The 16,382-nt window shown below is 35.0% G+C and overlaps 1 protein-coding gene across 1 annotated transcript in view; it reads left to right on the forward strand.

Annotated features, from left to right (window-relative positions):
* Window positions 1-16,080, forward strand: part of Pola1 (DNA polymerase alpha 1, catalytic subunit) — a 151,957-nt gene extending 135,877 nt beyond the window's left edge. The window contains exons 32-34 of the mRNA XM_051179271.1: window positions 103-277; window positions 13,998-14,176; window positions 15,874-16,080. Coding sequence (XP_051035228.1) covers window positions 103-277; window positions 13,998-14,176; window positions 15,874-16,053 — 534 coding nt within the window. The 3' untranslated portion in view covers window positions 16,054-16,080. The remainder of the gene's footprint in view (window positions 1-102; window positions 278-13,997; window positions 14,177-15,873) is intronic.
* The last annotated feature ends 302 nt before the right edge of the window (window positions 16,081-16,382 follow it).

Raw genomic sequence — 16,382 nt, forward strand, 5'->3', positions numbered from 1 at the left:
TGAGCACATAAAATTTAAACTGTTGTCCATTTATTTGATTAAGTGAGTGTAATGTGTGATTATTGAGTTGCTTGCTCACAACTTTACTCTCTCTTCTATTAGGATGGGTCAAACCTCACTGCAACTCAGAGGGCCTATGCACCTGAGCAGCTGCAGAAACAGGACAATTTAACCATCGACACCCAATACTACTTGGCCCAGCAGATCCACCCTGTTGTGGCCCGGATCTGTGAGCCAATCGATGGAATTGATGCTGTACTCATTGCATTGTGGCTAGGTAAGTGACTCAAACACATGGAAACCATCATAAGGTAGTTGTGAGATGCATAGTCCTCTTGTAACTATTAGGATCCCTGCTTGTAGATTTAGCATCGTCTGTTATTTGTTTATTGCTTTTTATAGTTATTTAGTTCCTATCTCCCATCAGAATGTGAACTCCACATACAAATGTCAATCTTTGTAAGTCTGCTTGCTCTATTGGTGATACTAAATGAGTGCAGAGGGAGGAAAGAATTTTAGGTATCAATATGTCTATGGGCTTAAATTGTTAAAGGTCTAATTAGTGACCTTTCATTAATAAGGAGGTTAATGGTATTTTGCTTTTGCTTTTTTTTTTTTACTCATCTTGTCTGTCTAAATGTATTTTGTTATAAAATGAGAAAATGTGACTTTGTAACATTTAGTTTTTTTGCTTTAAATTCTTCTAAAATAAGACTCACTGTTTTTCTCTAAAAATTGGCTGTTTCCTAATTTGTCATCATCCCAGGAGGCAGCCACTAACCTTGAGACTTCAATGTTTCTTTGATTTTTTTTTTTTTTGCAATTTCACTCCTTTGCTATGTTATTATTATTTCCATCTTTGCTTAAAAATGTTTTTTTTTTTTTAATGTCCCTCATTACACTTTTAGGCGACCAGAACATAGTTACTTTGCTTTTAAGGTCCCTGCTCTGTTCTGTCATAAGCAAAGCTGAATATTTTTAATATAGTCCTCAATAAAGTCTTTAGATATTACTCCATTCTCCATAAAACCAAGTAACTAATGCTATTGACATTTCATAGGCTTTAGCTCTGACAGTTTCAGATTAGTTTTTAAATTGCAACCTGTATTAACCTCACTCCTACCATGTACATTCTCCCTACTCTGTGCATTCTTTAAATGATGTGTTCCTCATTTTCTCTCTGCTTGTTGCAAGTTGTCCCCCACTTAAACTAAAACGTCTAGCTGGAGTGTCACAGGATGTTGGCACCACTGGGACCTGGTTTAAATGTTGGTTTTGATATAACATGCTTCTGAATCTTGTTCTGTGCGTTGATTTATTTTGTGAGTGATAGAATATAATTGCTCTGAGAGAAATAAGATGTGTTATGCTCAGCACAGAGCTTGAGGCAGAGAGAGTGCTCAGCACATGGTGCTATAGCCACCTGCCACCCTACTTTCAGGGTTCCTTGTAAATATGTCCATCTTCTTTCAGTCCACAGAATTTATGCCTAGATAGTACTCAGTATGTCTTTGTGGCATGTCATTGGATTTTCCAAAGCTCATCAACAAATCACATATTATTCCATCCTGCCCCTGTTGAGTGTATTTCTGAGATCAACCCCTCTACCCCCATCCCAACTATCCCATCAGTGTCTGATCTGGAAGTGGAAACTCATTTTTGACATTTGCCTAAGCAAAACATAATTAGGAAGATAAAATTCTGCTACAAAAATAATCATATAATGTATTCTCCATGTTGAGTTGTATTTGATGATGTTTATAAATCCTCAGCTGGGAGGAGGAGACTATAAATGCATGCTTTTTTAGCTTCATTTTTTTTTTCTGTTCTACATTGAGTGCTTACTCTGTTTGCTGTGATAACTACTTACCATATCTTATTCAGTCACAGTGACAGCTTCACATAGGTGTATTGCAGCTCCATTTTATAGAGCAGGAAGCTTATGTGAAGTATCTGATAGTTTTATCATATAATGAGTGTGCATGAGGCTGTACTGAGATTTTTTTTTTAACTAAAGTCTATATGACATGAAGCTTCTACTCCTGACCACTATGCGAAATTTGCTTCTTAGCAATAAATAGCATAGCTCGAAAGGCTGTGAAAGATGTTCTTTACCAGAAGTGAGGCGGTGTGAACATAACCTTCATGCCCTCTCCATTTCACTTTGTGCCTCCACATTTCCCACTGTACCCTCATAGCAAATCTAGTTTTTTAATCAGTCCTTCCAGTTTTCCATTTGTTGTTTAATAAGTAACCTGCTGCTCCAATGGCAAACTATCCTGTTGGGATTTGTTTTGTTTTGTTTTGAGTTTTCCAGTGGCCAGGAACTGAAATGGCGGGCACATGGAAAAGCCCCATCTTAAGAATGAATACAATTTTAGGCTACATATCCGCTATTGCTAGGAAACTTAGCTGGGGTCATTTGTGTAGATTCCTTTGCATCATGTTTTTAACCTGAACCTGAAATGGACCCCTTTTCAATATTCTCTTTTAGTACTCTCTCCCTCCATCCCCTACAATCTGATTTCTTACGTTTCCATCCCCACCTGCCCATGGTTCACTCACTAAATCTCTTCTATTTCTCCTTCCCAAGGAGATCTGGATGATCCCCCTCCCTGAACCCTCCTTATTACCTAGCCTCTCTGGTTCTGTGGATTGTGCATGAGTATCCTTTGCTTTACATCTAATATCCACTTATGAGTGAGTACATAGCATGCTTGTCTTTCTTGGTCTGTGTTACCTCATTCAAGATGATTTCTTCTAGTTCCATCCATTTGTCTTCAAATTTCCTGGTGTCCCTATGTTTAACAGCTCTGTAAGACTCCATTGTATAAATGTAACACATTTTCTTTATTTGTTCTTTGGTTGTGGAACATCTAGGTTGTTTCCAGGTTCTAGCTATTATGAATAAAGCTACTAGGAACATAGTAGAGCAAGTGTTCTGTGGTATGGAATGATTGAGCATCCTTTGTGTATATGCCCGAGAGTTGTATATAGCTGGGGTTTGTGGTACATTAATTCACAGTTTTCTGAAAAACCACCCTATTGATTTCCACAGCCACTTTGTACTCTCCTGTTACCAGATTGGTGTCTAGTCCAATTTTTATCAGAATGTCTCTATCCAGCAACTGATGGAAATAGATGTAGAGACCCACAGCCAAACATTAGTGAGAGCTTTGGGGATCCTGCAGAAGTGGTGGGGGGATTGTAGGAGCCAGAGAGGTCAAAAAAAACATAAGAAAACTCATAGAATCAACTAATCTGAGCTAATGGGGGCTCACAGAGACTGAACTGTCAACCAGAGAGCCTGCATGGGACTCACCTAGGCCCTCTCTACATCTGTTACAGTTGTGTGGCTGGGTCCTCTTCTGGTAATTCTAGCAGTAGGAACAGGGGCTATCTCTGACTCTTTTACTGGCTTTTGAGACCCACTCCTCATACTAGGGTGGTTGCCTTGCCCAACCTTAATATATCTGAAGGTTCTCATTCTTACTGCAACTTGCTATGCCATGTTTTGTTGATATCCATGGAAGACCTGCCCTTTCCTCAATAGAAACAGGAGGAGAAATCGATTGGAGGGGTGGGAACAGAGGATAGTCAGGGGGAGAGGGACTAGGAGGAAGGGAGGATGAAACTGCCCCCTGGAATGTAAATAAATAAAATAATAAAAATGAATGAATATTATTTAATTGAAGGAAGTGCAGAGTATTGAGTTCTATCATAATAGCAGGACAGTAAATGGTCATGAACCTTCCTGTGTGGATAGGTCTGAGACTGGTTTGGTATGTCAAGACTTGTTATACTGAGAAGGAACTGAACTTTTTCATTCTCACTGTCATAATTAAGATCATAAGGAGCAGATTTGTTTTCTGAATTTCTGGATTTCAAATTCAGGGCCTTGGCTATGCTAAGTGTACACTCTACCATGGACCTCAAGCCTCTGTAGTGGTTAGATGTTTTTTTTTAACCTTTTATTTTATGACAGCTTTACTCCCTATTATTTGTTTATTTAAATATACATTATCATTACTATGGCAACTTATAAATCCAGATTAAGTAAATTATTTGCAAAGCCCTCCTAGCAGATTATTGAGTTCCATCTTTGGAGAGTTCATATTATTGACTGATTTGAATCATAGAGGATATCTATCTGTCTTAGACACGCCTCATGATTGTATCCATTATTTCTACATGCCATATAGCTTATTGAAGCAAGTGGAAGGTCTGCATTTTGAGCCATGGAGAAAGTGCTGCTATTCTCTCATTTCAACAACTTTCCTCTTTTGGCTTCTTGATAATGTTTTTTTAATACCAATAATGTGTAAAGTTGTTGCCAGTTATATAGCCACCCTTCTCTCCTGTGTCTCCTCCCCTCTCATCTTCTCCATTACTAGCTCTACCAATAATATATCGTTGAGCCCTTTATTATTCCCTTTTTCTTCATGTGGGGTTCTGCATTAATAAGTATCAACCATGAAGAGCCAAGGGAAATATTAGAATGTACTATGCAGGTCTCAGTAGGCATTTGCTTCTGCTCTCTTAGGTAACTGTGTTTTCATTGGTACCCTTTATTTCTCCATTCCACATGAAAAATTAAGGTGGCTTTTCACTTGGGTTTTGAGCCCCCCATTACCAGTTCTCTTGTAGTTTGTGGTTTTAGTGAGGGGTAGGGAGGAGATGTGGAAATAGTGGGAGTGTTAGGGGTTATGGGGTTCCTAAGAGGTGCAAGCTGTAGGCATAAAATTACTGTAATTTTCAAAATTCTAAATCTATTTTCTTTATGTAAAAAAAAAAAACTGCAGTTAGTGAACCGACACTGTTAAATAAGTTGAAGTGTACAAATGTATACATGAAATATAAGCCCTCCAACAGCCTAATCACAGACATAAAATAATTCTCTTGCTTTTAATGTAGTTTTTATCTTTGATTAATGAAATGTATAACAGTGTTGAAACTTTAGTGAAGTTTGATACTTTGCCCTTCTAGTTAGTACAAAGAAATCAGGAATAATGGTATAATTTCATTTAAGAAAATTATTAAGTTCATGATTTTTTTTATTTTTAAGTCTCTTTTGTCGAGAGCAAGTATATTTTTCAACTACCTTTTTCTTTTTCTATTGCCTTTATGCTACTTTCCTTGAAATGAAAGCTAAGCATCAAGTGTTGGTTTTATCCCGTGGCTTCACTTTGGAAATTTTCTATTTCTCTCCCATCACAAGATGCCTCCTGAAGTCTGTCTGGTGGCATGTTGCATGGCCAGGTGTTCTGTATGGGAAGGCTATTTTAATGAAAAAGGAGAAAGAGGATAGTCTAAATAATGGGTGAGTGGATAAGTCTGTTGAATTGAAAGAAAATGATTTGTTCTTTCTAATAACTAATGGTTCTCATTATCCCACTATAAAATGTGTATCATTTTTCTGAAACCCATGCAAGATTATTGCTATTGGACTTAAATAAAATAAAATTTTACTTTTTTGTTCATCTGTGAATAGGAAAAAAATATAGTATTACTCCTCTTATACAATAGCCCTATGGGAAACATGGTCACTAAAACTTGGAACTCTTAGCTTTTGTTCTCCAGACTGTTGGTTTTTCTTTTTCTCTCTTTTTCTGTCCTAAGTTCATTATCCAGTAACTCCTGTTCTCTGTCTAATCTGCGTTTGTATTCATTGAATAAATGTCAGGCCTGTTGTACCCAGCATCATGTATCCTTTGTGAAGGATACAAAGGTGAGGTAGAGTTATGGATTCTTTTAATTAGTTCAGGCCAAGTGATTGGTTGATTTCACTGTTGTAAGGATGTCTAGTATACATCAGAGCCTGCTTCCAAAAGATGTAAAATAAAAGGTTATCAAAATTATGCAAAGTGAAGAACACACCTACCTGAGGTCTTCATGGAAGAATTTATGAATCTTGAGATATTTAGGGCATTATTAGTGTGGGCTGTGTGCCAATACCTCCACGGGTCTAACCCATGATATCTCAGCTACTACCTCCACACCTCTACTAACTACTCTCTGAAAACTTTGAGGGAATTGATGGTGTACCTCTATAAGGATATCAGTTGCATAGCTTGCATATCAGTGCTATAAGATGTTTCCTCTCAAAAACTCATAACAGTGGTAGCCAGTACTGATGCTGTTCTGTATACTGTATACTATATAATGTAAGCAGTGAAGCTTCTAAGAACTTTGAACCAGAACAGAACAGTTTAGAAAACCAATGCAGTAGGAACTCAATTCCAGCTTTGTTAACATTTAGAACTTCTGAAGAAAAACGAAGATTTATTAATTGTTCACATTGTACCTATTTCTTTAAAAAGATCATTTAAATTAAGCATACCTCAAATATTTAAAACTGTGTTGCTTGTGCTCATTACATCTGTAATCCTACCACTCTGAAAGCTAAAGCAGGAGAACCATATGTTTAAATCCAGCCTGGGTTATACATAGTAAGACCCTGTCTTGGTTACTTTTCCATTGCTGTGATAAAACACCATGACCAAGGCAATTTCTAAAAGAGTTTAATTGGGCTTGTGGTTTGAAAGGGCTAGAGTCTATGATGGCAGAACAAAGGCATGGTGGTAGGTAGCTAGAGCAGAGGCTGAGAACTCAAGTCTTGATCCACAAGCAGGAGGCAGAGAACATACTGATAATGGTGTAACTCTTATGAAACCCCAAGGCTAACCTTGCTAACCTTCTCAAGTAGTTTCACTAACTGGGGACCAAGTATTCAAATATGTGAGCCTGTGGGGACCATTCTTACTCAAACCACCATAGACCCTATTTTAAAGAAATAGAATAAACTGTAAACAAAGCAAAACATAGGGTTGTGGGTATAGCTCTGTGATAGACTATTTGCTTATCATGTAAGAGGTCATAGATTTGCTGTCAGCACTATAAAAAAGTTGCTAATAGAAAAAGGGATAAAACATAGTAAATGAGAAAACTAAATGCATCATACTAAGGTACCTAAGCTATATTAAATATATATGTAGAAATAAGACAGGGAAGGTTAAAGTGGTAGATTGTTGGTTTCTCTTTTCTATCAAATGCTGAAGGTTATTTTATTGTTAAAAATACCAAAGTTTGTACAAAAATCAGAAAAAGGAAGCAGTTAAACAATTACTAGCTTATTAAAATCTAAGTTATTAGAATAGAAGCCGTGAATCCTGCTTGCCTTCCTTTACTCCAGATAGTAATGTATTGGAAAGACAGAGGGCTTTTTGTGAGGAAAGTAATCAATCATTGGTCTGTTATTTAATTTATGACATTCTGTCTTGCAAATTTTATTCAGCATGAAGTATTCTTTCCTTGTTTACATGAAGGAATAAAGGTACTTGTAAGGGTTTTTCTGGGCTAGTGTATAGATTGAGCATCTCTAATTGAAATGCTTCATTAACTGGCATGATGATTCCTAACCACCTACTTTAAATGATTTATTAGTTCCTTGACTGCTCTTTTCCTTGGATTTTACAAAAAAAAAAAAAAAAAAAAAAAAAAAAATCTGACGATAGGGGATAGAAAGTACCACAACTGCTCTCATGTGACAGATCATGTGGTCTCATGTGATAGTCAAAACTCAGGTAAAGTGAAAATAATAAATAAAATTAGGGGCAGGCTAGGTATAGAAGAAGTATATGAAAAATAAAAGAATTTTGTGCTTAAAGACTGTGGTCCTGTCTCCAAGAAATCTTGTGATGTATATGCAAATATGATAAAATTTTAGATCTGTACTCTGAACCACTTCTGGTCCCAAGTGTTTCAGATAAGGCATACTCAATCTGTGCATATTTCATTAGTTTAAAATTCATACTCAGGCGTGGCATCAAGTCTAAAAACATTTTGGGTTGAAGTCATGAATGTTACCCGTTAGGGATTTGTTGCTGTCGAGATTTTGTGAGCTATCTTTTCCAAAACAGTACCAAAAGATTTATGTTACTTCTTTTAATATTGAAAATAAAGATTTGATTCTACTTTATGTGTAGTGTGTGTGTGTGTGTGTGTGTGTGTGTGTGTGTGTGTGTGTGTGCACGCACGCATGTGTGCACAAATGGTATCTGTAGAAAAGGGTATCAGATCCCTAGAACAGGAGAATTAAATGGTTGTAAGCCACCATTTGAGTGCTGTGAATGGAAATCTTTTGAGATACTCTAAAGAATCCAGTCTTTGTATAATACCAGATTTCTGGTGAGTATGGACAGAACTATGGAATGCTTCATGATATGTCTCTAGCCCTAGCTGTTGCATCTTTTAAATTTGTAGAAATTCTGCATTTTGATTATGGAGTAGCTTTTCTAGTGTTGGATACTGGTTGTCTGAAGTTTGTTCAGTTAGTTGTTTAGTTTTTAAATTGGACTTAATAGCATCTTAAAACTTATGGAAACATTTAATATGCATGGTAATAGAATTATATAATTAAGCCTTCAGGTAGTCATCACTCACCTTCATTGTTCATCAACTCCGGTTTGCTATTTTTTTTTTAACCTCTTCCAATTACCATGATGTGAATGCTATTGTTTCATCTATAAGTGTTTTATTTTGCATTTAGAGATGATATTTTCTCTTTTAGCATGACCACAGTATGTATTATCTCATTACACGGAGAGAGAGAACACACAACTCCATTACTTTATTTTATTCCACATTTCCCAGATCAACCTGTGAATGTGCTTTGTTTTGTAAAGCTCAGTATTTGAATTCGAAGCCAGTCTAGGTCCATATGATAGTTAAAGTTCTTTTTCCTCATTGTTTTATTTTCACTGTTTATGAAAGAAACTGAGGATTTTACGCTGTAGAATTTTTTGTGGCTCTAGGGTTTCCTCATTTCATTGATGTGGTATCGTTAAATATGTTTCTCTATCCCATATATTTCCTGTAAATTATTAGTTGGATTAAAGACTTACCTTATTTATAATTACTTCAGTCTCTTTTATGTTTTGCTAATACTACTTCCCAGATCATGTTTTGTATCTATTTCTAAAAATACTTCATATCTAGTCATGACTTTGAAACAAGCTATAGGTTTATCATAGGAAATAATTAGTATTCCCCTTTCTCACCTCCTAAGTGTAAAATTTCTTGAAGTTTTACATGCACACAGAAAACAGAACAAAAACTAACCGAATAGCTTGTTAAATTTTTACATCAATACACAGCTGTGTAGTCTGAACTGAGTTCATGAGACAATATATTACTTTATCCCGGGAAGCATTCTTCTGTCTCCTAGAGACAATCTTCCATCACCAGAAAATTGGTATTATGGCTTCTAACACAGAAAAAAATTTTCTTATTTGGGAACATTATATGAATTGTGCCTTCATTATTTGTGTCTGGCTACTTCCACTTTATTATGTTTTTGAGATTCATCTGTGTAATTGTACTTTCAGTAATTTTTACATAATGTTGCAGTGTATGAGTACACCCACAACACACTGTATTAATACCCCCTGTATGTATGTTCATGGGGTGGTCCCACTTTTGGCTATTATGAATAGCACTGTTTGAAGAATTCTTGTACATATCTTCAGTTACACATAATCACTTATTTCTGTTGGATTTGTACTTAGTACTACTCTAGGCTGTTGTAAACATGCCAGTTCAGCTTCACTGGTTGCTTCAAATTTTCTAAACAACCCTATAAACTGTATTCTTACCAACATGCTATTTTCTTTCTTCATTTTATGTAGTGACATACCTAACATTGTGGTTTTAACTTTGCCTTTGATGAAACAAGTTTCTTGGTCAGCAAAACATCTCCTCTGTTGATTTGTATTTATCTCATTGATTTGCAGGCATTTCTTTTATGTTCTAAATATGGTACCCTTGGAAACATAGACTGTGAACATCTCCACATTTTTTTTTAAATAAATAGGATTTACATATTTTATCATAAAATGCTGTAAAGTCTTTTAGAACACTTCCATCACTTCAGACTACTTCTTTCTTCCCTTTCCCAGTCAACACTCCTAGAACAGTAACACTCATCTGATTTCTTCACCATAGATGAATTTTCCCTAGTTTATAATTGTATGTAAATGGTTTTCTGCAGTATGTACTTGTTATGTTCAGTTTGACTTCATGTAATAGTTTTGAACTCTGTCATGTTGTTTGTATTGGTATCCACTCTTTTTCATTGCTGAGTAGTATTACTGGTAGATTATTCTGCTGTTAATATCCAGTAACCAATATTTCATCTGGGACTATTATGAATAAAACTGGGCAGTGTTTTATTCACAGCTGTTTATAGAGATAGCATTGTCCCTTTAAATTTTCATTATTTTTCTTTAATACTGGATTCACATTTTATATGTTGTTTTCTAGGCAGTCCACATAATTATAAGTCTACATTTATGCAAATGAAAAGTGACATACTTAAGATAAATTTTCATTAAAGAATGGCAATAACAAGTCTATTATTTGGCTTCCCTAGTATCTGGACCGACTCTTATTACAAACAACTGCTTGTGGGTACCAGTTACTTCCTTTTCTCACTTGGAATTTCATCTGTATAGATTTTCCCTTTTCCCATGTGATTGAAAGCATGGAATTAACCGGCTTTACTTTGTTTATTTTCAGTTGTATTGAGACCTTGGGGTTTTTTTTTTTTTTTTTTTGGAAGAAAAGAGAAATATTTGAACAAATATGTTTTGATGCTTCTCATAAACATATGACTTGAATTATAAACAATTTAAATATTTAAGAAGGGTATAAATGAACATTCGAAGAATAGGAGTAGTCTACAATGCTTTAAAAAAGATGATAGTAGAAAATAATTATATGTCAAATGTTATATTGTGTGTTTAAGACTAGTGATACTAAGTAAAAATATACTGCTAGACTCACCCACCCCAGTGCCTGTGATGCGACTTTCTATAAATATGCCTTTGAAACTGATAGCTTTGATCCTGTTGCCAAAATAATGTGAGATCCTAGAAATTTTCTAATTATAAATGACAGTATTTTAATTTCATTCTACTACCTCTTCTGTCCCTCCCATCTCAGCACAAGTGACTTGATCACTACAAGTTGCAGGATTGAATTAAAGCATACATCACATCATCTCTGGTTATTGTGGGGAAATCACAGCTGTTCTGCCAGATAACTGGTTTTCCAAAGCCCACTCAGGTTACTCCTTCCTTTATTTTCTTCCTGCCCAAATGGTTCAAGTCACCTAAAAGCAGTCTAGTAGAAGTGGAAGTTTCTCTTTTCAAACAGGGCTTAAAGTTTGTTTCTCCAAACCAATTGTTCAGAGAAAGCTGTCGGTAGAAGAGGTAAGGGATTTGGAATTCAGTTTTACATTCCTTGCTGAGCTTTCATATGGTTACACACTGTGAGCAGTTTAATATTAATTACAGAACATATATGCAGGCCGGGCAAGTGTGATGGTAAAGATTGTGCTTTAACTGCATTTCTGACAGCTTTTAATTTTGGGTTGTCACACAAAGGGAGTTTTATGCTGTAGGTCTATTTTGCAGTCTTAAAATTCAGTCTCCACCTCTAGGTGGCAGCACCAGATACTTTTTTTTTTTTTCATGTTTGAGGCCAGCTTGAATAAGTTCTGGTATAAGCAGTAAAACTTTCAAGTTGACTAAAACTTTGAAATATTCTATGAGAATTTGGTTAAATTACTTCGTGTGTTAAATAAGTTTGGCACTTACTGTACCCTGGGTCTTCAAGCTTCTAAAAGGATTTTTGATCCATTTTTCTTTTTTTAAAACATGGCATAGTATGTCTACTTTAAAAATGTAAGTAAGCCCTCTTCAGTTTGCCGGTTACATGTATAATTCTCCTTCCAAGAAAACCACTTGCTTGATGATGTTTTTGTGTTGAAGTAGCATGTACAAAGACTGTTGTATGCTTAATACTTAATATCTTCCTTTTGTGTTTTTAAAAACTACTAAGAACCATGGCTTAGTGAATATAAGATTGAAGCTTCTTTCTCTGAAACAGTTCAGCTCAAGAATAAATCTGAAGTAATTACTGCCATAGGAAGATTACAGTCACTTGTGGAAGTCAACATTTAGAGTAGATATTGTATAACACCTGATTTTTTCCCCCTCATGGTCAGACATTTGCTGAGTGTTCCTCTGTAAGTAGCAATATAGGCCACGTCCATTTTTGGTTAATACATCGGGTGGAAGGGTGAGTGGGTGGGTGAGCAGGCTGGCTAGCTCCCATTTTGCTCGGGTGTGCCAAGTGAAACTGGACTGATAGAGGAGGGTTGGGAAACAGTCCCTTGTTAATTATGTATATGTACTACTATGGTTTTGTTCCTTTGTTTTGGGAGTGTGTAAGAATCTTGCCTTTTAGAAAACTATTTCCCACCCCCCCCCCACTTTAAAGTTGAAAGTAGCATTGGAAATTGATTAGTAATTATAGTCAGAAAAAGTTAAAGCTGCTTTCTCATAACTACAGATTAATCAACACATTCTGTGAATATACTCTTGTATTCTCAACGAGAGATTAATGAATTAGGTGAATTAATGTGTTTCTATAGAGAACAAACAACCTCACTTATGAATGTGGTTTCTTACATTCAGATTCTTTGCCCTCTTTAAATGAGGGTATGTATTATCCATATTCTGCTTATCTATTATTTTTCTAAGAGGCACATTATTTATAAACTACAAATGTTAGTCTTGACATGGGGTGAGTGCCATATTTCACAGTAACATATCGCTTAATCTGTGGATTGTTCTGAGAAAAATATTTTAAAATTTTTCTTATGCTACATATTAGGAAATACTTTTAATTTCTATGAATCATGGTTATTCACTTCATGTGTATCATAAGTGTTTGTTTCACGTGAATATAGTCTGGATGGTGTGTCCATTTGCTATTTTGTGTTGTATTCAAGCACAAATTATTTAGTGTTTGTAGTGAGCACAGTTAAACCTGGCTTACTCTTTTATTATCTCATATGAAGTTTAAAACTGTGGATGGTGACACTTCCATTCTGTGGGTAAGAAAACTGAGACTGGCAGTCACCTATTCTTTGTTTGCCACCTTGCTACTCTGAAAGCATTTTCCTCAAGAATTTTACTGTGTGTCACATGTGAGTGACCAAAGAGAATATGGGAGTTTGAATTTTAAATATAAATCCAAGTAGTAAAAGTTGACAGATAGACTTTGAACAGGGGAAAATTAAATTGATAAAAATGTTTTAATTATTTTTGTTTATGGAAACAGTGTAATACATGCATTGATTTATTTATTATGTTGTTTCAAATGAAATATAGAAATTACATTTGGTTTCAAAGCTATTGTGGGTGTGTAGAACTGTGGAATGTTTAGATCCATCTTTTTGTACATGTTTTAAGTTTATGAATTCCAAACATACAATAACGATGTTGCACTTTGTCCAAATACTGCTTGTAATTTATAACCCCTAAATTAGACTTCAACATACACATTGTTAACTATTGAGCCAAGAGGAAATGGACCACTGCATTGATATCGAGGTTTGCAGTTGTGTCTGCATTTGAAGAAGTCATAATGGCAGTGAACCTATATTTTTAATGGGGATTTTGTTCTGTTTTCCTTTTTAAATGATTGCACTTTGAATATTTCTTAATAATAGCATAATTATTTGAGTTTTTAGTGTAATTTGAAAAAAAAAGCATCCTATGAAATGCTTTAGAGCCTGTATGTTCAGTGACATGTTTCTACATTTTATTGTTACTTGTTTGATTCATAATCTCTTATAAAATGAGAAGCCATTTGTCCACATGATCTTGAGTTAAAATGTTTTTATCTCTGTGTATAGAACTTGAAAAACAATTTGTGAGAATTTACTTTGGGTTTTTTTTTAAATAATTTTTTTACTTATATTACAATCTTGTTTTACATGCCAATCTGTCAATCCCAGTTCCCTTCCTTCCCCTCCCCTCTTCCTTTGGGGATACTTTATTTATTTTGAATGAATACTCATTTATTTATTTATTTATTTATTTATTTATTTATTTATTTATTTATTTATTTATTTATTTGCTTGATAGGACTTGACTCCACTCAGTTTAGAGTTCATCAGTATCATAAAGATGAAGAGACTGATGCTCTTCTTGGTGGTCCAGCACAGCTGACTGATGAAGAGAAATACAAGGATTGTGAAAAATTCAAATGCCTTTGTTCTACATGTGGAACTGAAAATATTTATGATAATGTCTTTGAAGGCTCGGTTAGTTATTCCTTTTTGTTTCTGTCTTTTATTTTGTTTGGAAACTAGTGCAGAGTGTCATGCCCTACACTTTGGGGTATATAAAGGTAATCTAGATGTTGCACTTATGTCTTAAATAATTTTTGCTACATGAATTCTGCTTTCAGAACTCCATTTCTGCTGAGACATGCTTAATTCAATGTGCTTTAATAATTGTTTTTTGGCTTCCTAGAGTGCTTGACCATAGTTTTAAAATAGACTCTCTTAAAATTTCTAATTATCTCAAAATATTTTTATTGGAACTCTTTAATTAGTAACTTGTATTCCCTATTCCCAACCCCCACTTATTAAGATAGAGCAATTCTTGGCCTTTTTCTTAACAAGAGTTAAGCATGTGGGGAAAGTTTTTGTCCTTACATGTTTCTCTTGCCTCCCTTTTTTTCAAAGGTATTCTTACTATCTTTTCTGTGGTCTTTCCATATCAGAAATTTAAAAAAAAAATCACAAGGAGACATTCCTGTCAAGAAGTACTGCCAAAATATGTATCATTGACCTTGGATCAGAACTTGAAACTTGGCCAATTCACTTGATTTCACTTCAGTGTTATGAGTGTGCTAGTCATTGGCAAATGAGTAGGCAGCAGAACTCTGTGAAACCTTGAAACTAAAAGAAAATAGATCCTTTATCTAAATTAAAAGTAATTATTTTAAGTTAATTTGGACAAACAGCAGATGTTTGCGGGTTTTTTTTTTTTTTTTTTTAATCAAAACAAAGCAGCTTTTGGAAGCAAGTGCAAGGAAGAGAGAGGCAGACACATATCAGCAATACTTGCTAAATCCTTGAGTTTTGCTTCATTACAGCTGTAAATAAGATAGTTAATTGCATGGAGGCTTGACGACTTGCAGATGGGCTAACTGTGGAAGAGCCGATGTCAAGCTCTGAAATCTCTTCCACCTGGAATTGCTTTGCTTGTCGGGTAGGGTTATGCACCAGATTGGAGCAGGAAACCAACCAAGATGTTTAAGTACCCAGAAGGAAAACAAATGCTCCAGAAACCCCAACTGTTTTCCTATATCTTATATTTGTTTTGTTTTTGTTTAAAACAAATCATGACAATAAAATGTTTCTCCAACTGCTAATAGTTATTCGTCCAAATTCATACTCTTACTGAAGCCTTCTTTCCACAAATACATTTCACTTCTTTTCAAGCACAGAAACTTTAGATTTGCCAATCTGGTGATAAATGAGATTGGTTTATTGCTTTTGTAGTACAAGGCTTTTAAATTTAGTTTTTTCTGCCTAAAATTCAGTTGGTGCAGTAATAGCAAACTAATGTCATATAAAGGCTCTTGCCTTATCTTCAAGTTTGGAATGAATGAGTGCAAATTAAAATTTTTTGATCAGTGTCTTTAGAAGAATGTTTATTTTTGGTAACATGATTTCTCTGGTATTTTTGGAGAAGTGGCCTTATCCGTAAAGCCTGTCTTGCATGGAATGTAAAGTAATGAGTTTATGGTTTTCTCTTTGACTTTGTGCTCCATTGTGATGATAACAAAAGAGTATTTGCCATGTACTTTTAAGTCCTAAGTAGTGGATAAAGCAGAGTTCAAAACTCACCTCTAAAAGTATTGTGCACCAAGAAAAGAAAAGAAAGTTTTAAGCATAAAATACTTTCTGGTAATAACCTTTTGTGTACTTGTCTGTCCTGGCTTCTATAGGGAATTGATTTGGAGCCCAGCTTGTATCGGTGCAGTAATGTTGATTGTAAGGCTTCACCACTCAACTTTATGGTACAGCTGAGCAACAAATTGACCATGGATATTAGACATTGCATCAAAAAGTACTATGATGTAAGTATCTGTAATGGGACTTTACACATTCAATTTACTGAAGTATAATAATTGTTTTATAGTATTTGATGCAAGCTGAAAGCATTTAGGAAAAACTCATAGTAAAATACTATTAATAAAATGTGACAGACTGAATTTTAAAATTTATTTACATTTACTTACTTATGGGGGATGGTGGTGGTGCAGGATGATTCCTGTATGGTGGTTAGATGAGGGAGTTGGTTCTCAATTTCCATCAACTTGGTTCCAGGAGTTCAGACTTAGGCAATTGGGGGGGGGGTGCTTTACCAACTAAGCCATGAAATCTGATCAAAGTATGAAATTTCTGTCTAGTAATAAGACAAACAATTTGATTTCTCATATTTCTTTCATTAATG

The sequence above is a fragment of the Phodopus roborovskii genome, unplaced genomic scaffold (assembly GCF_943737965.1).
Source record: "Phodopus roborovskii unplaced genomic scaffold, PHOROB, whole genome shotgun sequence".
Taxonomy (NCBI): domain Eukaryota; kingdom Metazoa; phylum Chordata; class Mammalia; order Rodentia; family Cricetidae; genus Phodopus; species Phodopus roborovskii.